General features: G+C 46.4%; 1 protein-coding gene across 5 annotated transcripts in view; it reads left to right on the top strand.

The window, feature by feature from the left end:
• Positions 1 to 22984, top strand: part of KDM2B (lysine demethylase 2B) — a 118628-nt gene that overhangs the window by 50888 nt on the left and 44756 nt on the right. For all 5 annotated transcript variants that reach the window (XM_027566833.1, XM_027566835.1, XM_027566834.1 and 2 more), the window contains 2 exons: positions 2836 to 2962; positions 5254 to 5738. In XM_027566833.1, coding sequence (XP_027422634.1) covers positions 2836 to 2962; positions 5254 to 5738 — 612 coding nt within the window. The remainder of the gene's footprint in view (positions 1 to 2835; positions 2963 to 5253; positions 5739 to 22984) is intronic.

Raw genomic sequence — 22984 nt, 5'->3', positions numbered from 1 at the left:
ACAACTCTCACTCCATATTTTTAACTCCAGTTGGCTTGATAAAGGATAGGAATGGTCCAATTGATCACTAAACTGCCGTCTCTCATATTTATCTTTCTTTCCCCCGCCCAATGGCTCTAGTGAAAACAGCCTTCTCAGGAAAGGTAATGAATGCCAACATGCCCCATTCCCTCTCAGCTAGCGAATCTATTTGGAAATTGCAGATAATTTATCCTTCCTCCCACCTTTCCCCTACCATTGGATTTTTTTTTTCCATTGACTTTTTTTTTTTCCAGGAGAAAAACAATTTTTAAGACACTTCCACCCACCCTCATATTTTAGTTTCTCAAGTCCTTGAGACCTTGGGGTTCTAGATGCACCGAAACATCTTTGGTTCTGATCGCCTGAGGTCACTCAGCTCCAGGAGGAAGGGCTTAGGCCAGGTGCCACTCGAATGGACCTTTGGGAACTCAAACTGACCCCTTGAGACCCGCTGAGAGATTGATTACTCCCCTAGGCTGGGAGCATTGCATGCTTTCTGACTGCCTTGCCTTTCGATGATCAGCTCAATTTGGTGAGGCTCCGAATGTGTCAACAAGTAATGTTGAGCAATCGTGTGTTTAATGTTCCCAGGCATGTGGCTGAAACCTTTTGAAGGCGAAGGGTGGAAGGCGACAACCTGTTTGTAAGTCAATTCTTTGCAAATTTTGTTTCCTGCGGTGCTCTCTTGGAAAAAAAAAATTAAAAAAAAACAAAAACAAAAACAAAAAATAATTCTTTCATCAGCATTTGTTTTCACCCAGCTGGTTTCCCTTGGGTTCAGCAACGATGAGGGGAGACTTATCCTCCTCTCCGGAACTACAAAACAATTTTTTTCTTAATCTAGAAAGATTCTCAGGTGCCTTGGTGCCCATCAGGGCCAAGTGGCTCAGACGGTTTCCCAAATTTGAAAAGTCAAAAGCAACTTGAGAGTTTTATCAATCAAGTCAGGAGATGCGAGGGAGGGTCTGAGAAGAGGCAGACCTGCCTGTCCTCAACTTGCTTTGTAGGTTTTGACGATTTATTTCAAAATCTCTTGGCCCTTGTTCTGGAGTAGGGGTGGGGTGGGGCTGAGAACCACCTCCTCCCCAAACTCTCTTCACAGGAGGCCAGGACAGCCTCAGGCCCAAGAGCTTCTCTCCTTTTCAAACTCTGGAGGACACTGATCCAATGACTGTGAAAAACGATGAATACTCTCCCAGCAATAAAACTGGGGTTCTTGGGAAAGTAAGCTGGAGCCAAGGAAACCGCTAAATGATATTCCCAACTCCATGCATCTCCCCAGGAGCTCAAAAGCATGCGGCAGCCAGGATGTCATCCTAAAGCATACCATCCCCCAGAGGCAGGGAGATCAGATGGACCCAGGATGCAAATGGGAGAAGTGGGGACAGGGCCTTGCAGTCGGGAAACTGAGTCAGTGGGATCTGGGATGGATGGGAACTGGAACTGGGACTCTCAGAGAGCAGAGAGGGGGCCTTATCCAGGTGGACATCAAGAGAGGCAGGAAGACCGGATTTTAGGGATGATGGAGTAGATGGAGCATCTAGGTCTGCCTGTATTTGCCTTCCTCCCAGATGTAGAATCTCACCTGTTGGTTGTCAGCAAAGCAAGGTGGGAGAGTGCGCTTCCTTGACACCCAATTCCCTGAGTTCCTAGAGGACAGGAGAGGTGAGGAGGGGTCTCTGGCCGCCACACAGGTCCCTCAAGGCTGATGCATGCTCGGTGAGAGGGTCCAGGAGTGAATGTGGACATGTGGGAGCCATGAGTGGTCTCAGAGAAGAGGGCCCAGCTGTGGGAGATGGACCATCTCCCACCACCCTTGCCCTCTTGGGATGTAGTTTCTGGAAGGCTCCTCCATGCCAGGGCCATCAGTTTTATTGCTTCTTTCCCATCTCTTGCTGCCATCTCATCCGTATAGAGTCCGTGCTGCCAACCATTGGAATCCCCCTGGGGCCCCCGGCCTTTTCACAGCTCTGATGCACCAAACTCTCAGCACCTATACTTCCTCTCCTGTAAGAAACAGTCAAAAGGGGATCTCCAGCTGGACGCCTGCTCCAGACCCGGGGGGTGTGTCCTGCAGTGTTAGGACTGTCCCAGGTCACACGTGGGACTTGTGTCACAGGGAGTCCTCTGTGGAGCTAAGGCTGGCAGTGCCAGATGTCGTGGGGGAGGCGTAGGAGGTGGGCCCCTCTGAGGCCCCGCCCCTGATGGCAGGAGAGGCCACACCCCCTCCATCCTCATTGGTCCGTCTGTTGTGGCCTCCTTCTCTTGAGTACAGGAGATACTTGACAGCCTGTCTACAAACGGGTAAGGTTTGGGGTTTGATTTCTGTTTTTCAAGGCGGGAAGGAGCGGTGGTAGAATCTATGCAAGGATTTTTGAGAATGGGCGAGGAGCCTGTGTCTGTGGTAGCTAGAATCAGGCAGGGGCTCGCAGCCGCAGGTACCCGCGCCCTCCGCCATCAGATCAGGGGACACCTCTGTTTCTCTGCATCTCACCGAAGCACAAAGTGGACCCTGTACAGCTTTCCCTGTGCAAAGCTCGAGGACCTTTGCAATGACGCTCTCACATAGGCCTCTTCCCCGCTCTTCCTCCTCATTCGTGCATGCTGGTATCTTGCCCCTTTCAGCGCTTCCCTCCAGCCCATACCCCCGCCCCCCCTGCATTTTTCCTTCACACCATTTGTGCTCTTGCTAAGATGATGAAAATGACTCCCACTCCCAGGAACTCCCCCATACCCCATCCCAGTGCCCTTCTCTCCCGCCTTTCCCTTCTGCCCTCCAGAAGCTGACCTCTGCTCCTGGATCTCTGCTTTCAGGTGCAGCCCAAATTCCGTTACCCCTTCTACTATGAGATGTGCTGGTATGTCTTGGAGAGATACGTGTACTGTATGACCCAGCGGTCCTACCTCACTCAGGAATACCAGAGAGAATCAATGCTTATTGGTGAGTGAGCCTTGCTCGGCTGCCTCAACAGCTCAGCTGCAGCAGAAATAATTTTTTTTTTTTTAATTCTCAGCAGTATTGTTTTTTTTTTTTCCATCTCTAAGTCAGTATTTCTATTTATCTTTAAAGATTAATTTTTATTGGGGTACAGTTGCTTTTGATGTTGTGCTAGTTTCTACTGAATAGCAAAATGAACCAGCTATACGTATACATATATCCCCTCCCAGAAGTAATTTTTTTCAGTGGGGCTTTGGGAGTCCTGGGTTCCAGGAATTCTTCTGAGCCAGTGTTATCGGGCAGATTCCTAGAGACTCTTGAGGAGGGGCAGGGAAGTCATCCTTCTTAGCTTCCCACTTGAAATAGTCCTAAGTGAAGGAAATCATGACCTCCAACAGAGTCATCTTGGTGGCCCCCAGGTTTTACTGGTTGATTATACAGAGGTGGGGAGGGGCTAGTCCCCTGGCATGGTTACTGAGACAGGCTCCCCACCGAGCAAAGTTTCCTGATTCTATTTTTTTTAGTCCCTCCCTGGCCACCAACTGATTTTTTTTCTCCCTGCACTAGAGGTTAGATTTTTGTCTATATAGAAGCAGTCCTAAGAGATTCAACCAGTTCCCCAAAACCCAGGCCAGTTATAAGCCAGAGGGAGGGGTTGACCAGAGTTGGGGGTGCAAGCTTGGCAGAGCGGTGGGTGGTTTTGACAGAGGCAGGGAGAGAGCATTTATAGCTGCAGCTGCAACGCCCTGCCCAGCTGCTATTACTTAAAGGGACATCACACTCCCCCCACAAATGGCTCAGTCCTTGAATCTTGGCTCACAGGCACCCACCCTGAAGTTGTATGTAGCTTGTGACAGCCTCGAAGAGCGATCTGTAGGAAGAATATGCTTCTTCCCCTCAGCCTCTGAGCTGCTACAGTCGAGGATTTCTTCTGGATGCTAGAGTCACTGTGCTGCACTCACTGCATCTTTCTCATCATGGGATAGAAAAATGGGGTTGGCCGATCTCCTTTAGGGCCTGAACAATTTCTGCTGCGATTTACAAGATGTTTAGATTTGTTTTTTCCCTCTTACTAAACCTCTTCCTTCCTTCCCTTGACTACTGTCCTGACTTCCAGGGGTTTCAGGCCTGACATGTGATGGAGAACCAATGTTTCAGCTGGTGGGGGGGGGGGTCTTGATTGGGGAGCGCCTTTTGGAAATTCAGTTCTGTCTGGGGTTCTGGGGGGGTGGGTAGTTTCATCCCTGTTAGATGATTCAGGTGCTCAAAAATACCCAGACCTTAACAGGCTCCTCTTGGGGAGCTTCCAGCCTGGTAGCAGATGGGAAATGATCCTGAAGTAGTGTGATGACCTCTATGGTTGCAGTAGCTACATGTTCCCTTGGGGACCAGAGGTGGATTTCGTGGCAGTCCGCAGGACCAGGAAAGAGAGGGTCACCACTCTCACTTGGAAATTTAGGGCCATAGAAGAAAGTTCCTTATTCTGTTCCAGGCTTGAGAGGAAGTCTTATGGTAACGTTTGGGTCACTGGTACCCACGTTTCTCTTCAATTTTCTTGCCAGTTTCCCCCTACCAAAGAGAAGGGGGGATATTTGGGGGACACCTCATTTCTTGAGAGCTAATTGTGTGCCAGGAACAATGCTCTGTGATGCCTTATTTAATGCTCACTATGAGTGTTCAAGGGAAATATTTTGTGCCTAAATTTTTTAAAGAGCATTCTTGAGATATAGTTCACATATCATACAATTCACCCTTTTAAATATGTACCATTCAGTGATTTTTAATGTGTTCTCAGGGTAGTGCAGACACAAGCACGGTCAGTTTTTAGATCATTTTCATCATCCCCAAAGGCATTCTGTGCCCTTGAGCTACTATGTCCTTTCAGCCCAAGCCCGTGACCTCAGCCCTAAGCAACCACGAATCTACCTTCTGTTTTTATGTAGTTTCTTCCTGTTCTGGACTTTGGATATGAATGGAATCGTTTAATATTTGCTCATTTTTGCTTTATTTTTTCCCATATTGAAAGATACAGTACCAGGTGTGTTCAGAGAGGTGAGGCAACCTGTCAGGATACACACAACTGGGGAAAAGCAGAGCTGTGTCTGGCTGATGGCAGTCTTTCTAGGGCCTGAGGGAGGCAGAGGCCATTAGAATGTCAGAAGGAGCTCAGTGTGCAGAGGAAAGGGAGGCACAGCAAGTGGGGCTTCCAGGGACTTCCAGCAGGGAGTTTGGGGTGTTCATCTCTTTCTTGTGACATTCTCCCTCCACGCCTCCTGCCCCGACCCCATTCTTAGATGCCCCAAGAAAGCCCAGCATAGACGGCTTCTCATCTGATTCCTGGCTGGAGATGGAGGAGGAGTCCTGTGAGCAGCAGCCCCAGGAGGAGAAGGAGGAAGAGGAGGAAGAAGAGGAAGAGGAGGAGGGTGCAGATAAGACCCCCAGAGCATCCACCGATGGCCCTGCCTCACCCACGAGCACCCCGTCCGAGGACCAGGAGGCCCCCGGGAAGAAGCCCAAAGCCCCTGCCATGCGGTTCCTCAAAAGGACTCTGTCAAACGAGTCAGAGGACAGCGTGAAGTCTGCCACGATGCCCACTGACTACCCCAAGACGCCCACCGGCTCTCCTGCCACTGAGGTCTCTGCCAAATGGACCCACCTCACCGAGTTTGAACTGAAGGGCCTGAAAGCTCTGGTGGAGAAACTTGAATCCCTCCCGGAGAACAAGAAGTGTGTCCCTGAGGGCATCGAGGACCCCCAGGCCCTCCTGGAGGGTGTGAAGGTGGGCAAAGGGGGTTGCCTTGGGCTGGGCAGCTAAGGAGGGTTGGGCAGGTCTTGTTCAACATACAGGTTCTCGAGGGTAGCTCAGCTCCAGGGAGCTTGGGACAGACTGTCCTGGGGGGAACGTCCATGCTTGGAGAGGGACCTTGGGTCCAAACAAGCCCATCTGGGGTGTCCAAGTAGAGGCCACGATTGAGATCCCTGCAAGGGGATCTCGTAGTGGAAGTTGGCTCTGTAGTTGACAATGATCTCTCTCTTAGGACACGTTGAGAATCCCAGCCATTGAGGACAGTAGGGTGTCACTACTTAGAGTGTGCCAGTAGTGCTGTGGTTGGGCTTGGGGACAAACTCCTGACATCATGTTCAGGGAGACTTGCTGCCCTGGGCTGGCTTTTTTACCGCAGAGGATGCCTCTGTTTCATGTGAACAGGTTGTTCATCCTGGTTGTCCCCTAAGTGACCATCTCAGGTGGGCCACCAGGATTGAGAGGTCTTTAAGTAGAGCCTAATTATTATTAATTTTTAAATTTTAAATTAGAAGATAATTACTTTACAGCATTGTGATGGTTTCTGCCATACATCACCATGAATCGGTCATAGGTATACATATGTCCCCTCCCTCTTGAACCTTCCTCCCACCTCTCTCTCACCTCCCTCCCAGAGCCTAATTATTGAGCAAGCTCGTTGAGCACCAGCTGTGTTGGCCACAGGGGAATGAGAAGCAGGCAGGTAAAGAAATCAGGAGGAAATTCCCTGGTGGTCTCCAGGACTTGATGACTTCACCACTGTGGCATGGGTTCAGTCCTTGTTTGGGGAACTAAGATCCTGCAAGCTTAGCAGTGTGGCCAAAAAGAAATTGGGAGACAGGGAATTGAGTGCCTGTGTGTACCCAGGTCAGGGGAGTAGGGTAAGGGGACATTCATTGGCCACATCAGGGCCAGGGCTCTGGGACAGTTATGTACAGGGAATTTGAGTTGGGCCTCAGAGATTACATAGAGTTCTTCAGATGAGGAAGGCTGTTCTAGGCAGACTACAAATATGAAGTGTATTTAAGAAATAGGAAATATACTGGGAGACCTTGTCTGATAGTAATCATAACATTTGTTGAAAGCTTATGTGTGTGTGTGTGTTAGTTGCTCAGTCATGTCCTACTCTTTGCAACCCCATGGACTATAGCCCGCCAGGCTCCTCTGTCCATGGAATTCTCCAGGCAAGAATACTGGAGTGGGTTACCACTGCCTCCTCCAGGGGATCTTCCCAACAGAGGGATTGAACCCTGGTCTCCTGCATTGCAGGCAGTTTCTTTACCATCTGAGCCACCAAGAAAGCCCTGTTGAAAGCTTACTACCTGCCAGGTAGCAGGGCTCAGCAGGTGGTAGGTACCTGACAAGGAAGTTGACTCAGAGAGGTAAAATGACCTGTTCGCGGGGACAGCTCTGTCACCTATATCTGGACAGTAGGGTCAGGATGAAGCCTTCAGAGTGCCTGTGTGGATATCACTGTGTGGAACTGCCTCCTATCTCGGCATTGATAAGGTTTTTGGCTGTGAGGCCTCAGAGATGTTTGGGCTTCCTTCTCCAATGTCTGATTCTCAAGTGAATCATCTGCCCACTGGAGTTGAAAACTGAATTCATGTCTCTTGTTTGATGGCTGCAAACTCAACCCAGGATTTGTTAATTAGTTCATTTGTACATTTGTTCACTTAGAAAACATTGTGTCAGATCCTGGGATATAGAAATATTAAGACTGTTCTGCTGCCTTTGAGGTGCTCAGCGATCAGGGGCTGAACTCTTGGGGTCTAGTGGAGGTGAGACCTGGGGCTGTGTCAGGTAGCTTAACAGGTGCCACCAGCAGAGGGAGCTGGTGTACAGGATCATTAATTCAGGTATATCTCACTTTATATAGCAGGTTATTCCCTGCAGATGCTGTGAATTCAGATCTTATGACTCTGGGAAATTGCCAAGTAAAAGAACTTTGTGATGAATATCCCCACAAAGCATATCTTTACTTTCAAATAGGTCTTTTTAAAACTGATTCTTGACTGATTGGGAGGTTGCTTGACCTCTTGAGAGTTTCATGAAAGTACGCATGTACACACAAAATTTTGCACGCAGTATCAGAGGGTTTTGGACTCCTGAGCCTGCTCCTGAACCCCAGCTTAAGACCCTCTAATCTTGTGGAATGGAGTTTTAGATATTGGGTTTCCTAAAGGAAGCCTTGGAATTGTGCATTGTGGCTACTTTTCTCTTCTAAGGTCCTATAAAATGAAAGCAAGGTATTTTCATCAATAATAACATCACTAATAGCATTAGATTTCCAAAATGTTGTAAATGAGTTTAAAAAACACATGTTCATCTGAAAAGGAAGTGTTGTTGTGGAGCCTTTTTTACTTTGTTATGTCCATGTGCAGTGTTGCTAGTTCCTGGTTGGTCAGATTTCTTTCTAGGGATAGGATTCAGCCCCTTGTAGCCCTCACCTGTGCCTACCTGATGGCCCTCTGAGGCTAGATTCAGCCTTGGCCCCGTGGTAGTGTGAAGGAGGCCTAGGGTAGGAGCTTAGACAAATTTCAAGGAGCCCAGCCTCTTTCGTCCCCATCCCCCACCTTGGGCTCAGTGGTAGCTCATGATGATGTGTGATAATGAGTGGATTTCAATTACTGTGTGCTCCTATAGGTCTTTTTCATATATAAATTCATTTAAACCTCCTAGCAATCCTCTGTGTTACTTTTGTTACCCCCATTTTACAGATGGGAAAATTGAGGTACAGATTAGGTTAAGTGACTTGCTCAAGGCCACATGTACTGCTTGATGGGGAAGTCCATGCGCTTACCTCCTAGACCATGCTTTGTTTGGCTGCTGTAGAGAAACTGATTCTCTCTCTTAGAGGCCACTCTGAATTTAGGGAGAAGGTCTTAAGTTGACTATTAATGGCATTCTTTACAGAACAGGCAACACATTTATTTGGTCCTGGGACAAAAACTGTAAATTGGTAATCTTAGGACAAAATCTAGCCTCTAGGCATGGCATTTGACCTGTGCAGTGTTGAACATATTTTTGTAATTATTTGCCAACATTAACACCCCACTTCAGTACTCTTGCCTGGAAAATCCCATGGACGGAGGAGCCTGGTAGGCTGCAGTCCATGAGGTCGCTAAGAGTCAGACACGACTGAGCGACTTCTCTCTCACTTTTCACTTTCATGCTTTTGAGAAGGAAATGGCAACCCACTCCAGTATTCTTGCTTGGAGAATCCCAGGGATGGGGGAACCTGGTGGTCTGCCGTCTATGGGGTCGCACAGAGTCGGACACGACTGAAGCGACTTAGCAGCAGCAGCAGCCAACATTAAAAAATCAGAAGAGTAAGTGAAAAAGAAAAAAAATCAAGAGTTATTTAAAATATCTTGGCTATCCTGGCTTATGTTTCTGACTGACTCTGAAAGTGAAAGTTAGTCACTCTTCGTGACCCTATTGACTGTAGCAGCAAGAAATGAGTAACAAATGATCTTATATACCCCAGTCCCCACCATTCCCTACTGCCTTCTGAATGTTGGCTTACCATTAGGCTCACCCATCTCTTTTTGGTATAATCTAGCCAACTTAGCTTATTTATTGACTTAACTTGTCTTCAGAGATATTTATAGTCTTGAGTCTTGTCTGAGGAAAGCCTTTTCAGGCTAAAGAGCTTATAAATTGGGTGGACAAGTCTCCTTAAAGCCCCAGGAAAATCAGAGCCTCTGTTCTCATCTCTGAGTATTGTGTGGCCTGCATGGGGGAAGTGGACCAATCACCTTTTCCAGAGTAGGGAGAGCTACTTCCTGGCTGTCTGGTCAGGCCATCAGCCCCTCCCCGTCCCTAGAGACCCAGAAGAGATTTTGAACCTAAGACTAGCTTCTAGAATGAGTGTGTTGTCACAGAGGGCGAACAGCTTCTTCCTGGCTGCTCGCTATAGGTCCTTTTGTTCTCTCCTCTCAGATGCTGGGGTTTCTTTTGCATTGGCTGAGAAATAAAAGTCAGCTCAGGAATGTGGGTTCCAGATAGAATTCTTAGCTGATGCCCCCTGCTCCCACTACTATTGAACGATTTGTGTTTCTCACCAGTGTTGGTTCCCCCTTGATGATTGATCAGTCATGATCTTTGACTTTTGTGGCAAAAAGATGATGTCTTTTCTTCTGTCTCTTTCTCTGAGGCCTCAGAGATGGCTGCTAATGGTGGCTCATGGTAACCAGACCCCCTGGGATTAGAGACACTCCCCAAAGTATTAATATTAATGTCAGTCTCCAGATGGCTAGGTTTTAGCTTTTATCAGAAATTCTTTTTTTTTTTTCTTTCATTCATAATGTATATTTTAAAATTGTGGTAACGTATATTTACCATTTTCATTATTGATTAATTATACTGACTAGATCACCAGCTTAGAATCTTCAAGAAAGAAGATTTACGATTTTCACCATTTTAAAGTGTACAGTTTAGTGGTGTTAAGCACATTCACAGTATTGTGCAGCCACCACCTCTGTCTAGTTCAGAACTTTTTCATCACCTTAGGCAGAGCCTTATACCATCAGCAGTCAGGCTCTATTTCCCCCCTCACCCCAACCTGCGTTCTGTCTTTATGGACTTATTTATTCTGGATAGTTCACCTGTCTAAGAGTTGTAAGTGTAGGGAGTTCCCTGGTAGCCTGGTGGTTAGGATTTGAGACTTTCACTGCTGTTGCCTGGGTTTTCAGTCCCTGGTTGGGGCAAGCTACGTTGCATGGCCAAGGGGAAAAAAGAAGTTTTGAGTATAATATTATAATCTTAACTGATTGGTGTTTGTTTTTTTTTTTTTAATAAACATTACAGGTTACAGGATAGAAAATGTCTCCTTCCTCAGTTCTGACTTCCTGGAGAATAACTTCTGTTAGTCATCTGCTGAACATACTTTTGGAGCTTTTTCCCTCACATCCATGTATATAAACATATATATATATATTTTTTTTAATTGGTTCATACTTGCTTTTTGTCCCTTTTTTTTTTTTTTTCTTTTTGTCCCTTTAAAGCTTCCTTTTTTGTGTCTGTTTCTTTTTAAAACTACTTATTTGTTTTTGTTTGCGCCGGGTCTTCGTCACTACATGCAGGCCTTCTCTAGTTGCAGTGAGCAGGCCTTCTCATTGCAGTGGCTCCTCCTGTTGTAGAACATAGGCTCTGGGCTCACTGGCTTCAGTAGTTGCAGCACGTGGGCTCAGTGGTTGGGGCTCTGGGCTCCAGAGCACAGGCTCAGCAGTTGTGGCTCACAGGCCTAGTTACTCCAAGGCAGGTGGAATAGTCCCAGATCAGGAATTGAACCCCCGTGTCTTCTGCATTGGTTGGCGGATTCTTTACCACTGAGCCACCAGCGGAGCCTGACTGTCTTTTAAGACAGTCATTCTGCTAGGGTTGCAGGATGTTGGCCTGTGTGCAACGGGAAAATAGGAAATGGGGACATGAAACATGCTTTCCTTTGATTTCTGTTCTTAGCTGTTTGCTGTGTGGTCTTGAGCAAGTCAATCACCTTTCTGTTTACTTGTATGTCAATCTCAGATATTAGACTAAATGTGCTTTGTTCCTCCAGAGCCCAGATTCTGTGGTTCCTTGGCCATTCAGAAATGTGTAACTGATTGAAATCGGAATATCTTCACTGTAAAATAAGGATAGTAACAGGAACCTAGGGCACTGAATTATTGTGTGGGACAATGAGGTAATGAGCACCTAGCTCTCTTAGTAAGCCCTCGGAGAAAAATTAGCTATTCTTAGACAGCAGGCAAAGGAGAGTCAGACTGGCTCTGACCAGCTCCCCTCCCTTCCCATGCTCTTTCCCTGCCTTTCAGCGTCTCTATCCCTGCTTAAGGGTTAATGATTACCACCTGTATTAGTTTCCTAGCGCTGCTATAACAAAGTACCACAGACTGGCTCAAACAACAGAAATTGTCTCATGGTTCTGGGAGGTAGAAGTCTGAAATCAAAACTATGCTTACTCTGAAGCCTCTACGGGAGGATTTTTCCTCATCTCTTCCAGCTTTTCTTGGTTGCTGGCAATCCTTAGAGTTCCTGGGCTTGTAGCTACCTCACTCCAGTCTCTGCCACAGTTTGTACACTGGCAGTCTGTGTTTTCTGTGTTTCTGTGTGTCTTCTCTTCTCATAAGGACATCAGTCTGTAGATTAGGTCTCATTCTAATCCTGTATGACCCATTTTCCAATTAGGACATACTCTGAAGTTCTACATGCACCTGAATTTTGAGGGGCAAAGATTCCCTGAAGGAGGAAATGGCAACCCCCGCCTCCAGTATTCTTGCCTGGGAAATCCCACGGACAGAAGAGCATGGAGAGCTACGGTCCACGGGGTCGCAGAGAGTCAGACATGGCTGACTTGAGTGTGTGTGTGTGTGCACACACACATGTGCTGTTCAATTCAGTGCAGTCTTTTTCCCTTTTCTTTCTTGGATTGGCAACCATTAATCAGTGGACGGACTAGTTCATAGTGAGATGGGAATTGGCCTGCATGCTGTCCTTCCTTAAAGAGTCCATACTTTCAACTAGAACTCAAGGAGAGAGCTTGAGGCTCCTGATGGGAGAGAAGGAGGGCATATGGGCATTACTCTAAATAGTTGTAAATGACTTGAAAATAACCAGATGCATTGCAAGCTTGTGAGGACTTGGGCCTAAGTGCGCAGTCACCACTGAGATAGGACATGGGAGAGTCTTCATTAGATATGTTTTTGCCAGGTGATTCTGCATCTGTCCTTGTTAATTAAGATAATACCAAGCTCTCTTTTACATGATTCTGTGCTCCTTTGGCTGCCAGAGTATCTGGCTAGGGGTGGAAACACCAGTGTACTGTGGATAACCATCTTTCTTATTACATGGAACTATGAGGGCCTCACAGAATTATGAGACTGATGGAGTTGTCAGGCCACATGGAATTGTGGGCCCCGCATGGCATTATGGGGCCTCGGAGTTATGCAACTGGTGGAATTGTGAGACTGCATGGAATTATGGGGCTGCATGGAATTATGGGGCCACATAAAACTGTGGGTCTGCATGGAATTGTGGGATTGCATAGAATTGTGGGTCTGTGTGGGATTATGGGACTGCATAGAATTATGGGGCTGCATGGAATTGTGGGTCTGCAAGGAATTATGGGGCTGCATGGAGTTATGGGACTGCACAGAATTATGGGGCTGCATAGAATTGTGGGGCAGAGTGGAATCAAGGAGCTGAAAGAGACAGTGAGGGGTGACTGCTTTCAGGTGTTACTGTTTTTATTTTTAAACACTAAAAAAGAGATCAATGGTATTGCTCTTTCATCAAAACCCAACTAGGAAACAATCCAAAATAAGAGTGCATCACCCAAACAGGTATAATCTTTTAAGACCAAAGGTTCTGGAATCGGGTTGACTCCCCTGCACCATCCATTAATCAGCTGACTGCTCTGGGGGAATGTAGTAAAATAGGGATAGAAGGAATCATGCCTCATCGAGTTTAGTGAGGTGACATATTTAAAAAGCCTTAGAACAGGGCCTTTAAGTACTCAGTGAGCTAGAGCTGAGCTCACTGATACCGTGGAGTGAGAGCAGGCTCATTAAGGGTCAATTGTGAGAGTGTGTGTGAAACTCATGACTGTAAAAGGAAGGTGTGTGCAGCTTTTCTCCCTTGGGGTCATCAGGTCTGCCCCCGAGAACACACCTGCTTATCTAAGTTGCCCTTCCTGGGTCTTGCTCTTTTGTGAAACAGTGAGATGTAGAACCCAGACCTCCAACACTGTTGGCTTTTTAAAAGCCATCATACCCTGCCTGCTTCAGAGGAGCCAGAAGGTGGGAAGCCAGTGGGGGGGCTACAGCTTGTTTTGTTCACCCTGAAGATGACCCAGAGTATAGAAAACAGGGGACAACCAGATTCAGCCTGGTCAGGGGGTCAGGCCTCCAGTAGTCGCTGAGGCTCTTCTGCCTGGGGCTGCATGTTATACTGAGCCCTGGGTTTGGTATTTTGGATGAGCTGTGAACGGATAGAGCATTGATGCAGGGATAAATGAGACAGGCCTGTCACCTAAGCCATATGTATTCTGAGTCTGCTGCTGATACCACTTCAGGAGAATGAAGGAGAGCAGTGAGGGGCAGAAGATCTGAGTTCTAGACACCTGTGTACCCCTAGGCCTGAAAAATGGATATGTTGATCCATGCCACTTAGGGGCCCTTGGCTTAAAATTAGCTTCTTGGTCCCTGAATCACATTTTTATCCCCTCTAGTTGTGCAGCTAAATCAGCTTTTAAACTGTCGTTCCAACTAAATAAACTTAAAAAAATTTCCCCCCTATGCTTGCTGGTGCTGCTGCTAAGTTGCTTCAGTCATGTCCCACTCTGTGCGACCCCATAGATGGCAGCCCACCAGGCTCCCCCATCCCTGGGATTCTCCAGGCAAGTACACTGGAGTGGGTTGCCATTTCCTTCTCCAGTGCATGAAAGTGAAAAGTGAAAGTGAAGTCGCTCAGTCGTGTCCGACTCTTAGCGACCCCATGGACTGCAGCCTACCAGGCTCCTCCATCCATGGGATTTTCCAGGCAAGAGTACTGGAGTAGGGTGCCATTGCCTTCTCTGCCCCCTATGCTTAGATCTTGTTAAATGGATGAATTCTGCAAACAGAGAATGGGGACAGCATATCCCAACTGGAAATATGGCATAAGCCAGAAGAGATTGACTAACATTTGTTTCTGCTCCCAGATGGCATGAGTGGTAAAGAACTTGCCAATGCAGAAGACTTTGGCACAGTCCATAGGGTCACAAACAGTCAGAGACTTAGCATGCATGCACGCAACGTTTATTGAGCATTATCCACATGCCAAATACTTTCCATGCGTTATGATCCTGGCAAGGTGGAGACAGTTATTAATCCATTTCTTAGACAGGAACCTGAGTCTCAGTGAGATGTGGTGATTTGCCCAAATCATGTAGCTAATAAGCTTTTAATCATGATGTTTGTTGTTATTTAGTCTCCAAGTTGTGTCCGACTCCTTTTGCGACTCCATGGACAAGACAGGGCTCCTCTAACCCATCAGGCTCCTCTGTCCATGGAATTTTCCAGGCAACAATACTGGAGTGGGTTGCCATTTCCTTCCCCAGGGGAATCTTCCCTACTCAGGGATCGAATCCGAGTCTCATGCATTGGCAGGCAGATTCTGTATCACTGAGCCACCAGGGAAGCTCCCCTTAATTGTGATGCACTATGACATCATATGGTGTGTTCGTTTCCTGTGGGCTGCCATAACAAATGACCACAAACTTGGTGATTAAAACAATAGAAATTGATTCTCTAACAGTTCCAGAGGCTAAAAGTCAGAAATCGAGGTGTGCTCCCTGGGAAGGCTCTGGGGAGGATCCTATTTGCTCTTCCAGATTCTGGTATTGCCTGGAGTTCTTTAGCTTGTGGTTGTGTACTTCCCGTCTCTGCCTCTGTCTTCCCATGGCCTTCTCCTTTACGTCTCTGTTCAAATCTCTCCTTTCTCTTATTTTTAAAACAATTTTATTTATGTTTTGCTGTGCTGGGTTTTTGTTGCTGTGTGGACTATTCTCTAATTGTGGCAAGCAGGGACTACTCTTCGTTGTGGTGCACAGGCTTCTCATTGCAGTTGCTTCTCTTGTTGCGAAGCACAAGCGCTAGGGTACACGGTCTTCAGTAGTTGTGGCTCCAGGCTCCAGAGCACAGGCTCAGTAGTTGTGGCACATGGGCTTAGTTGCTCCGAGGCATGTGGGATAGTCCCAGATCAGGAACCAAACCCGCGACTCCTACATTGACAGGTGGATTCTTTACCACTGAGCCATCAGGGAAGCCCCCCTCCTTTCTTTGATAAAGACATCAGTCACTGGATGTAGGGTCTACCCTATCCAAAATTACTTTTTGAGACCCCTTAACTAATTACATCTGCTAAGACCCTTTTTCCAAGTAAGGTCACATTCACAGGTACCAGGAATTAGGACTTGAACATATCTTTATTTATTTATTTTTGTCCACACTTCGGGGCTTATGCAGTTCCGTGACCCAGGGGTTGAACCTGGGCCCTTGGCAGTGAAAGCACAGAGTCCTAACCACTGGACCACCAGGGAATTCCCTGAACATATCTTCTTGAGAGATGCAGTTCAGCACAGTACAGATGGGTTTTTATAGGCAGGCACAAGAAGAACTAAAGAGCCTCTTGATGAAAGTGAAAGAGGAGAGTGAAAAAGTTGGCTTAAAGCTCAACATTCAGAAAACTAAGATCATGGCATCCGGTCCCATCACTTCATGGCAAATAGATGGGAAACAGTGTCAGACTTTATTTTTTTGGGCTCCAAAATCACTGCAGATGGTGATTGCAGCCATGAAATTAAAAGATGCTTATTCCTTGGCAGGAAAGTTATGACCAACTTAGACAGCATATTAAAAAGCAGAGACATTACTTTGCCAACAAAGGTCCATCTAGTCAAGGTTATGGTTTTTGCAATAGTCATGTATGGATGTGAAGTTGGACTATAAAGAAAGCTGAGCACTAAAGAATTGATGCTTTTGAACTGTGGTGTTGGAGAAGACTGTTGGGAGTCCCTTGGACTGCAAGGAGATCCAAGCAGTCCATCCTAAAGGAGATCAGTCCTGGGTGTTCATTGGAAGGACTGATGTTGAAGCTGAAACTCCAATACTTGGCCACCTGATGCAAAGAGCTGACTCATTTGAAAAGACCCTGATGCTGGGAAAGATTAAAGGCAGGAGGAGAACAGGATGACAGAGGATGAGATGGTTGGATGGCATCACCGACTCAATGGACATGAGTTTGGATAGGCTCTGGGAGTTGGTGATGGACAGGGAGGCCTGGCGTGCTGCAGTTCATGGGGTCGCAAAGAGTCAAGACACGACTGAGCGACTGAACTGAACAAGATGGTTGGGCTGGGGTGGAGGGAGGGATCTTGGGAGACCCAAGGTGCATTGATGCCTGCTTACAGGGGTCCTTACCTGTGGCCAGGAGGGACCCCTGAGACTGCCGAGTTCCCCAACAGCAGCCTGAGCTACTCCATGCCGTGTTGCTCTCCCTCTACAGGCCTGTGGTTAGGGCTTCTTTCCTGATGCTTGCCTCTGCTTTACTGTCACAGTGTTGGTATTTTTAGTCACAGTTATAGATGCAGTTTCTAATTATTAATGCCGCATTCTGGGGAGCATGGGGCCTGAATCCATTGTTGACTAATTAAGCTTTTCGAGAGAAGTTGGCATCAGGAAGAGTGGAAGCCCAGCTTATCCATTGTCTGTGGTTATCTTGTTAGGTCAAAAGCAGGGCAGTTTCTAGCAGAAAGGGCCTGGTGACCCCAGTCTTTCTCTTTCTAGAAACCCGGCCCTGTGGCTTCCTACTAAAAGGCTTGTATGGTATAACCCAAGAGTGCTGGGCTGGTACAGGCACCCAGGCCTCCTCGTCTCTGCTTCTAAGAGCCCCAGGGAGTGTATAAATTCTGGCAGAGCCCAGGGAAGCCAGTGACATGATTCCCTTCAGCGCAATTTATTTCTCAGAGAGAAAATGTCCAATTAGAATAATCTCCTCTTCCTGCAGCCTGTCACATACAAATGAAAACACAATACTTCCCTGAGGGACAGAGCCCAGAGCGCCCCCTGGTGGCCACTGACAGCCACATGTGGAGAGGTATCGCTTCCTTCAGGAAGTGTGTGAGATCCCCGACTGAGGGATACTTGGGGAGGTGTCTGTTAATTTTAATTATTATTTATAATTATGTCTTAATTATTAATAATACTTATGACTTCAGTAATAGATTTTTGTAACCAGACATTCCTCTAAAGAGGCCTGCCTCACTTGAATGCTTGTGAGTCACTGACTCCAGCTCTGATAGTGAAATGACAGGAAATCTTGAGACAGTTCAGAAGGAAACTCAAACCAAACCAAGGCAACTATTTTCAATCATACGCAGAGTAGTCTTTGTAAACTGGTCACCCCGTGGCCCAAGCCAGCCCACAGATATATTTGGCTCACAAGTGTTGTTTGTTTTTTATTTTTTAAAAAATTTTCAGTCAGTTGCCAACATTTGAAATTGGAAAGATTTCAAATAAAACTCTGGATCTTTGGTTTCTTCTGAAAATCAGAGATCTAGTGGGGCTTTCATTCCCACAGGAGGTTAGTAGGTTGAAATTAGAAAGCATCTGCTATCTTTTAATAGGGCATGTGATCTCTAGTTTGCCACAGGTGACCACACCACTCTCTGTCTTTCTGGTCCATTTATATTTTTCACTTTACCTGATTGGTTCCTGGAGGCATTTGAGTTTGTCATGCCTAGCCTAGAGTTAAAGGTTGGGATGGGGGGTGGGGGCAGAAAGTCCTGTGGAAGTCCTCTGCCCCGCCCCCTCCCAACCATATGGCCAGATATCTGTACATGTATTCATAACCATATAAGCTTTGGTTACACATGCACTATCTTCCTGAAAAGCTCTTTTTGTGTTAATGATTTTGGGGGGTGGGCAGGAAACATTTTTAGAAAAAACAAACTGATGTATTGTGGAGGAGGGTGTGAAATTCATATGGGTTAGTAAGAACCATGAAATGTCAGCAAAACTTCATGGTTGTGCAGGCCCAATTTGGTCATGGAAGCCTCTTCTGTGATATGGGGGGCACAGACCTCTTCTGTGATTTGGGGGAGCTGTTTGAGATGCTTTGTAAAGGCATTAGTAGTCAAATTAGTTCTCTCTCTTCTTGGCAAAGAACAGGTGACTGTGATTCATTTCTGTATTTGCGAGTTGAATGGTAACTCTAAGCCCAGATTTTCTCCTAGGTGTCTTTTTAATAATGGGGTAGGATCAGCTGGAGAGGTTGCTGCCATGATCTCCTGAGGCTTTACCGCCCAGTGTTACTCTTTAGGCTTGTCATCAGATGGACCAGGTCAATGCCGGCTTCTGCCCACCTCTCAGCTCTGTGACCTTGAACTGTATCAGTGAACCTCTCAAGTTTAGTTTCTGCTTTTGTGAAACAGGGAGAATCAGTCCTACCCCACAGGTAGGAATTTTTTTTTTTCTTTTTTGGCCGCGCTTGCTAGGTCTTTATTGCAGCGTGCAGGTTTCTCTAGTTGTGGCCTGTGGGCCTCGTTGCCCCACGGCGTGTGAGATCTTAGTTCACAGACCAGGGATTGAACCCATATCCCCTGCATAGAAGGTGGATTCTTTACCACTGGACCACCAGGGAAGTCTCCCAGTTGAGATCATTTTAACGTTTAGGGCAAGCACTCAACAAATGTTTCTAAGAATGGTAGTAAAATTACCTCCAGCTTTGTAGCCTCCTATCAGGGTGCAGACATCGCTGCTCCACCCCAGGGCCACACGTTAGGAAGCTGTGGCTTACCCGAGATCCCACAGGTTGTCCTAGATCTTCTGACTCTAAAACTAGTGTCGTCCCAGGCATAACAGCAAAAGTTTAACTGGAGAGGTAGTATGTGCCCAACTTGTACTTTCTAGAAGGTCTTGAATCCATTCCTTTATTTATTAATGGCTGTGCTGGGTCTTTGTCGCTGCAGGGAGCCTTTGTCTAGTTGCGGCGAGAGAGTGCTGCTCTTTGTTGTGGTACGTGGACTTCTCAGTGTGGAGACTTCCTTGTTGTGGAGCATGGGCTCTAGGCATGCCTCAGGCTCAGCAGTTGTGGTTCGCCAGCTTAGTTACTCCTCAACATGTGGAATCTTCCCCAACCAGGGATCGAACCCATGTTCCCTGCATTGGCAGGCAGATTTCCAACCACTGGACCACCATTCAGGGAAGTCCTGGATCCATTCCTTAGGGAGGGACTGCTTTGCCCCACTTCTTCCTCCCCAGTTAAAAATAGATAAAAATATTTTAAAATATAATAGTTAAAAATATTGTTGTTTAGTTGCAAAGTAGTGTCTGCACTGTTTTGCAGCCCCGTGGACTGTAGCCCACCAGGCTCCTCTGTCCATGGCATTTCCTAGGCAAGAATACTGGAGTGGGTTGCCATGTCCTCCTCCAGGGGATCTTTCTGACCCAGGCATTGAACCCGAGTCCCTTGCTTTGGCGAGTGGATTCTTCACCCCTCAGCCAGTGGTAAAATATACATAACATAAAATTTTAACCATGTTTAAGCATTCAGTTCAGTGACATTAAGTACATTTCCATTGTTGTGCAACCATCACCATCCATAGCCAGAGCTTTTTGATCTTCCTGAACTTAAAACTCTATATCCAGAAAAAAATTAAAGTAAGAAAATCCCCTCCATATCCATTAAATAGTAACTCCCCACTTGTCCCCTCCCCCCACCCATGGCTACCAGCTTTCTACTTTACACTTTTATGAATTTACTGCTTTAGGCACCTCATATTAGTGGCTTCATGTGGTTCTTGTCCTTTTGTGTTTGGCTTATTTCACTGAGCGTAACGTCGTTCAGGTTTATCGTTGTTATAGCATGTGACAGAATTCCCTTCCTTTTTCAGGCTGTATAATATTCCATGGGTTGTGTGTTATCCATTTATCCATCCGTGGACACTTGGGTTGTTCCTGCTGTTTGGCTGTTGTGAACAGTGTTACTGTGAACATGGTTCCATTCCCTTTTCAGAGACGGGCTGAATGATGCCAAGGTTAAAGAGCCAAGGTCATCAAGAGCCTCCAGCCCTTCCTGGCTGAGTGCTAGTCAACAGTTCCCTTCCCCCCTTGAGCCCTGCCCTTCTCATCTGCCCTGTGGAAATGGTCGTTCATCCCACAGGGTGGCCAAGAGGATTGGATAAGAGTGTGGACATGCGATGTTTATTATGGTGCCCGCTGCGGAGCAAGACCTCAGGGCCTCTTACTCCCATCCTTTCATTCAACACAATGTGAGGTGCCTGCCCTCCTGACGTGTACATTCTCTCAACCTGGCTGCTTCCACCTACTCCTAGAGGTGGACCAAGGTGGGGAGAGGGCTGTGGAAATGGCCCATTCGGATGCAACTTCTGAGGGGTGCAGTGTCTGTGAAAGCCATAATTTAAAAAATGAAGCTGATAAAAAGTTGATTTGCTTTTTATCATCACCAGGAATGGGCAGTTCTAAACAACGTCAGTGGAAATTCCCTGGCAATCCAGTGGTTAGGACTCTGCGCTTCCATTGCTGGGGTCACGGGTTCTTTATCCTTGATTGGGGAACTAAGATTTGGTGGTGCATCCAAAAAACCCCAAAACAAACAAACAAAAAACAATGTTAGTGATCAAATACTCCCTCCTCCAGGCACGATCGCTGCCACTGCCCCAGCTTTTGGTTGCCTCTGATGCTCCATGTGAAGTCCATACCGGAGATGAATCGTGTCTGCTTGTTTCCCTTCTGTTGTATTATTTTTTAAATATGCTGCATAGGTGTTAGCAAAATTGGCAGCCTAAGAATCCTGTTTTCCTTTATTGTAACTGTTACTACTGTCTTATTAGCATTTTTAAAATGATTATTTTCTCATCGCTATTGTTTTAAAATTATTTTAAAATTGTTTTAGAAGTGTAATTGTTGATTTGTGTTTTAGAACAGTTTTAGATTTTCAGAAAAATTCTGCACATAATACAGAGTTTCCACATACCCTACACCCTATTTCCCCAAGTTACTAACATCCTACCTTAATATGGTGCATTTGTTACTTCTAATGAAACATTATTGATACATTGTTGTTAAGTGTATAATTTATTCACTTTTCCTCAGTTTTTCCTTGTGTGCTTTCTCTCACCCCTTGGCTGTGATAGTCTCTCAGAGTTTGCTTGTGTGTGTCAACCTTGACAGATTTGAGGTCAGACATTCAGCAGAAAGTCCCTCTTTGGGGATTTGTGGCTTCATTTTTTTAAGATATTTACTGGAGGCTTCCCGTAGGTTAGTCATTGTGTAAGGCTGGGGGATATCGCAGTGAACCAAGACATTTTATAAAAACAGCGTTTATAAATCATTGACGTTGACTGTTGGACTTGGAGAAAGTTGTACGTGCTGAGAATTGAACCCGGAGCCCAAGCCCCTGACCTTCTGTTGGCCTCCTTCCATGGGAAGAGGAGGGAGTTATTCAGGCGTGTTTGAGGTAATAAAGCACAGTTTGAAAAATCAGGCAACCAATTGAAAATTAAAGCAGGAAAATCAGGAGAATAAATTAGAAGTGAATTGGATTCTTTCTGGTGAAGACTAGGGAAAGTGAGTTAAAATCATCTTCACCTACATTTATCTTCTGAGCTCTTTTGCACTTCCTGTTAAGTGCTGCTATGCAACTTACTCCGTCCTTGGATGTCTCTGCAGGAGTGTTTTTTGTGCAATCCAAAAATTAGTGGTTGGGGTCAGAATAAACCAGTAACAGTTCCCTGTCCATCCCTCAACACTTTCTTATGGTATGGTGCGGATTCAGCCCCAAATCCCACGTGGATGCATCCCATGACATGGTCATGGGGCAGGAAGTCTGATGCCGGAGAGCAGGGTTCAAGGCTCTGCCCTCTTGGTCTGGGATGGCATCCAAGTCCTTTGAGCATTTCTGAATCTTGGTTGCCTTACTGGATAGGGATAATTCAGCGGAGTGACATCTTACACCTTGATGAGGTTCTGCAGTTGGCTGCACAAAACACCAAAAGCTGCTAAAGTCAGGATTACCCTGTAAAGCATTGAAACCACCTACAAAGGAGTGACCATGAAGTGCCACGAGGGAGACCCGCACAAAGTCCGGCTGTGTCCATCACAGCCCATTTTTTTCTGCCATCATTTGTCCAGTTGACTGAGTACTTATGTTTAGGGACCTTGATGCAAAAAACAAAGACATGTCTTTACACACCAGGATGAGAGGACCTAGGGCATACTTGCTGACTGGTGAAAAACCAGAGTCAGGGCTCATCGGTGAGACCTCATGTTTGCTTTGTTTGTTTCTCTGAGGACATAGTTGAATTCTTGTACGTTAGAGGATTTATTAGACCGCTGCCCAGCAAGCACCTCCCAGAGGACGGTGTAAGGATTAAAGGAGGCTGGGTCCATGAGAGTCTTTGGTGCTCTGGACAAATGTTTGTTGTCGTATGGTCAGTGAGCAATATGTTCGTGGAAGTCTCAGGGAGGTGGGCGATTTGCTTTTTAAAAACTTTTTTGGAGAAGGGGATGTTTTGTGTTTTACGGAGCCTGGGGAACCCTGGCAACTTGGTTTCTATTGAGCATGTAAGTATTGGTGGAGTCAGGGGGCAGGCAGTGAAGCTGCAGAGAACTTTGTCTTTTGCTGGGTAAGGGCCAGCCTCCACTCCCTTCAGAGACATC

The sequence above is a fragment of the Bos indicus x Bos taurus genome, chromosome 17 (genome assembly GCF_003369695.1).
Source record: "Bos indicus x Bos taurus breed Angus x Brahman F1 hybrid chromosome 17, Bos_hybrid_MaternalHap_v2.0, whole genome shotgun sequence".
NCBI classification, from domain to species: Eukaryota; Metazoa; Chordata; class Mammalia; order Artiodactyla; family Bovidae; genus Bos; species Bos indicus x Bos taurus.
Note: the sequence above shows the minus strand (reverse complement) of the source record. Positions and strands in the feature narration are given on the sequence as shown.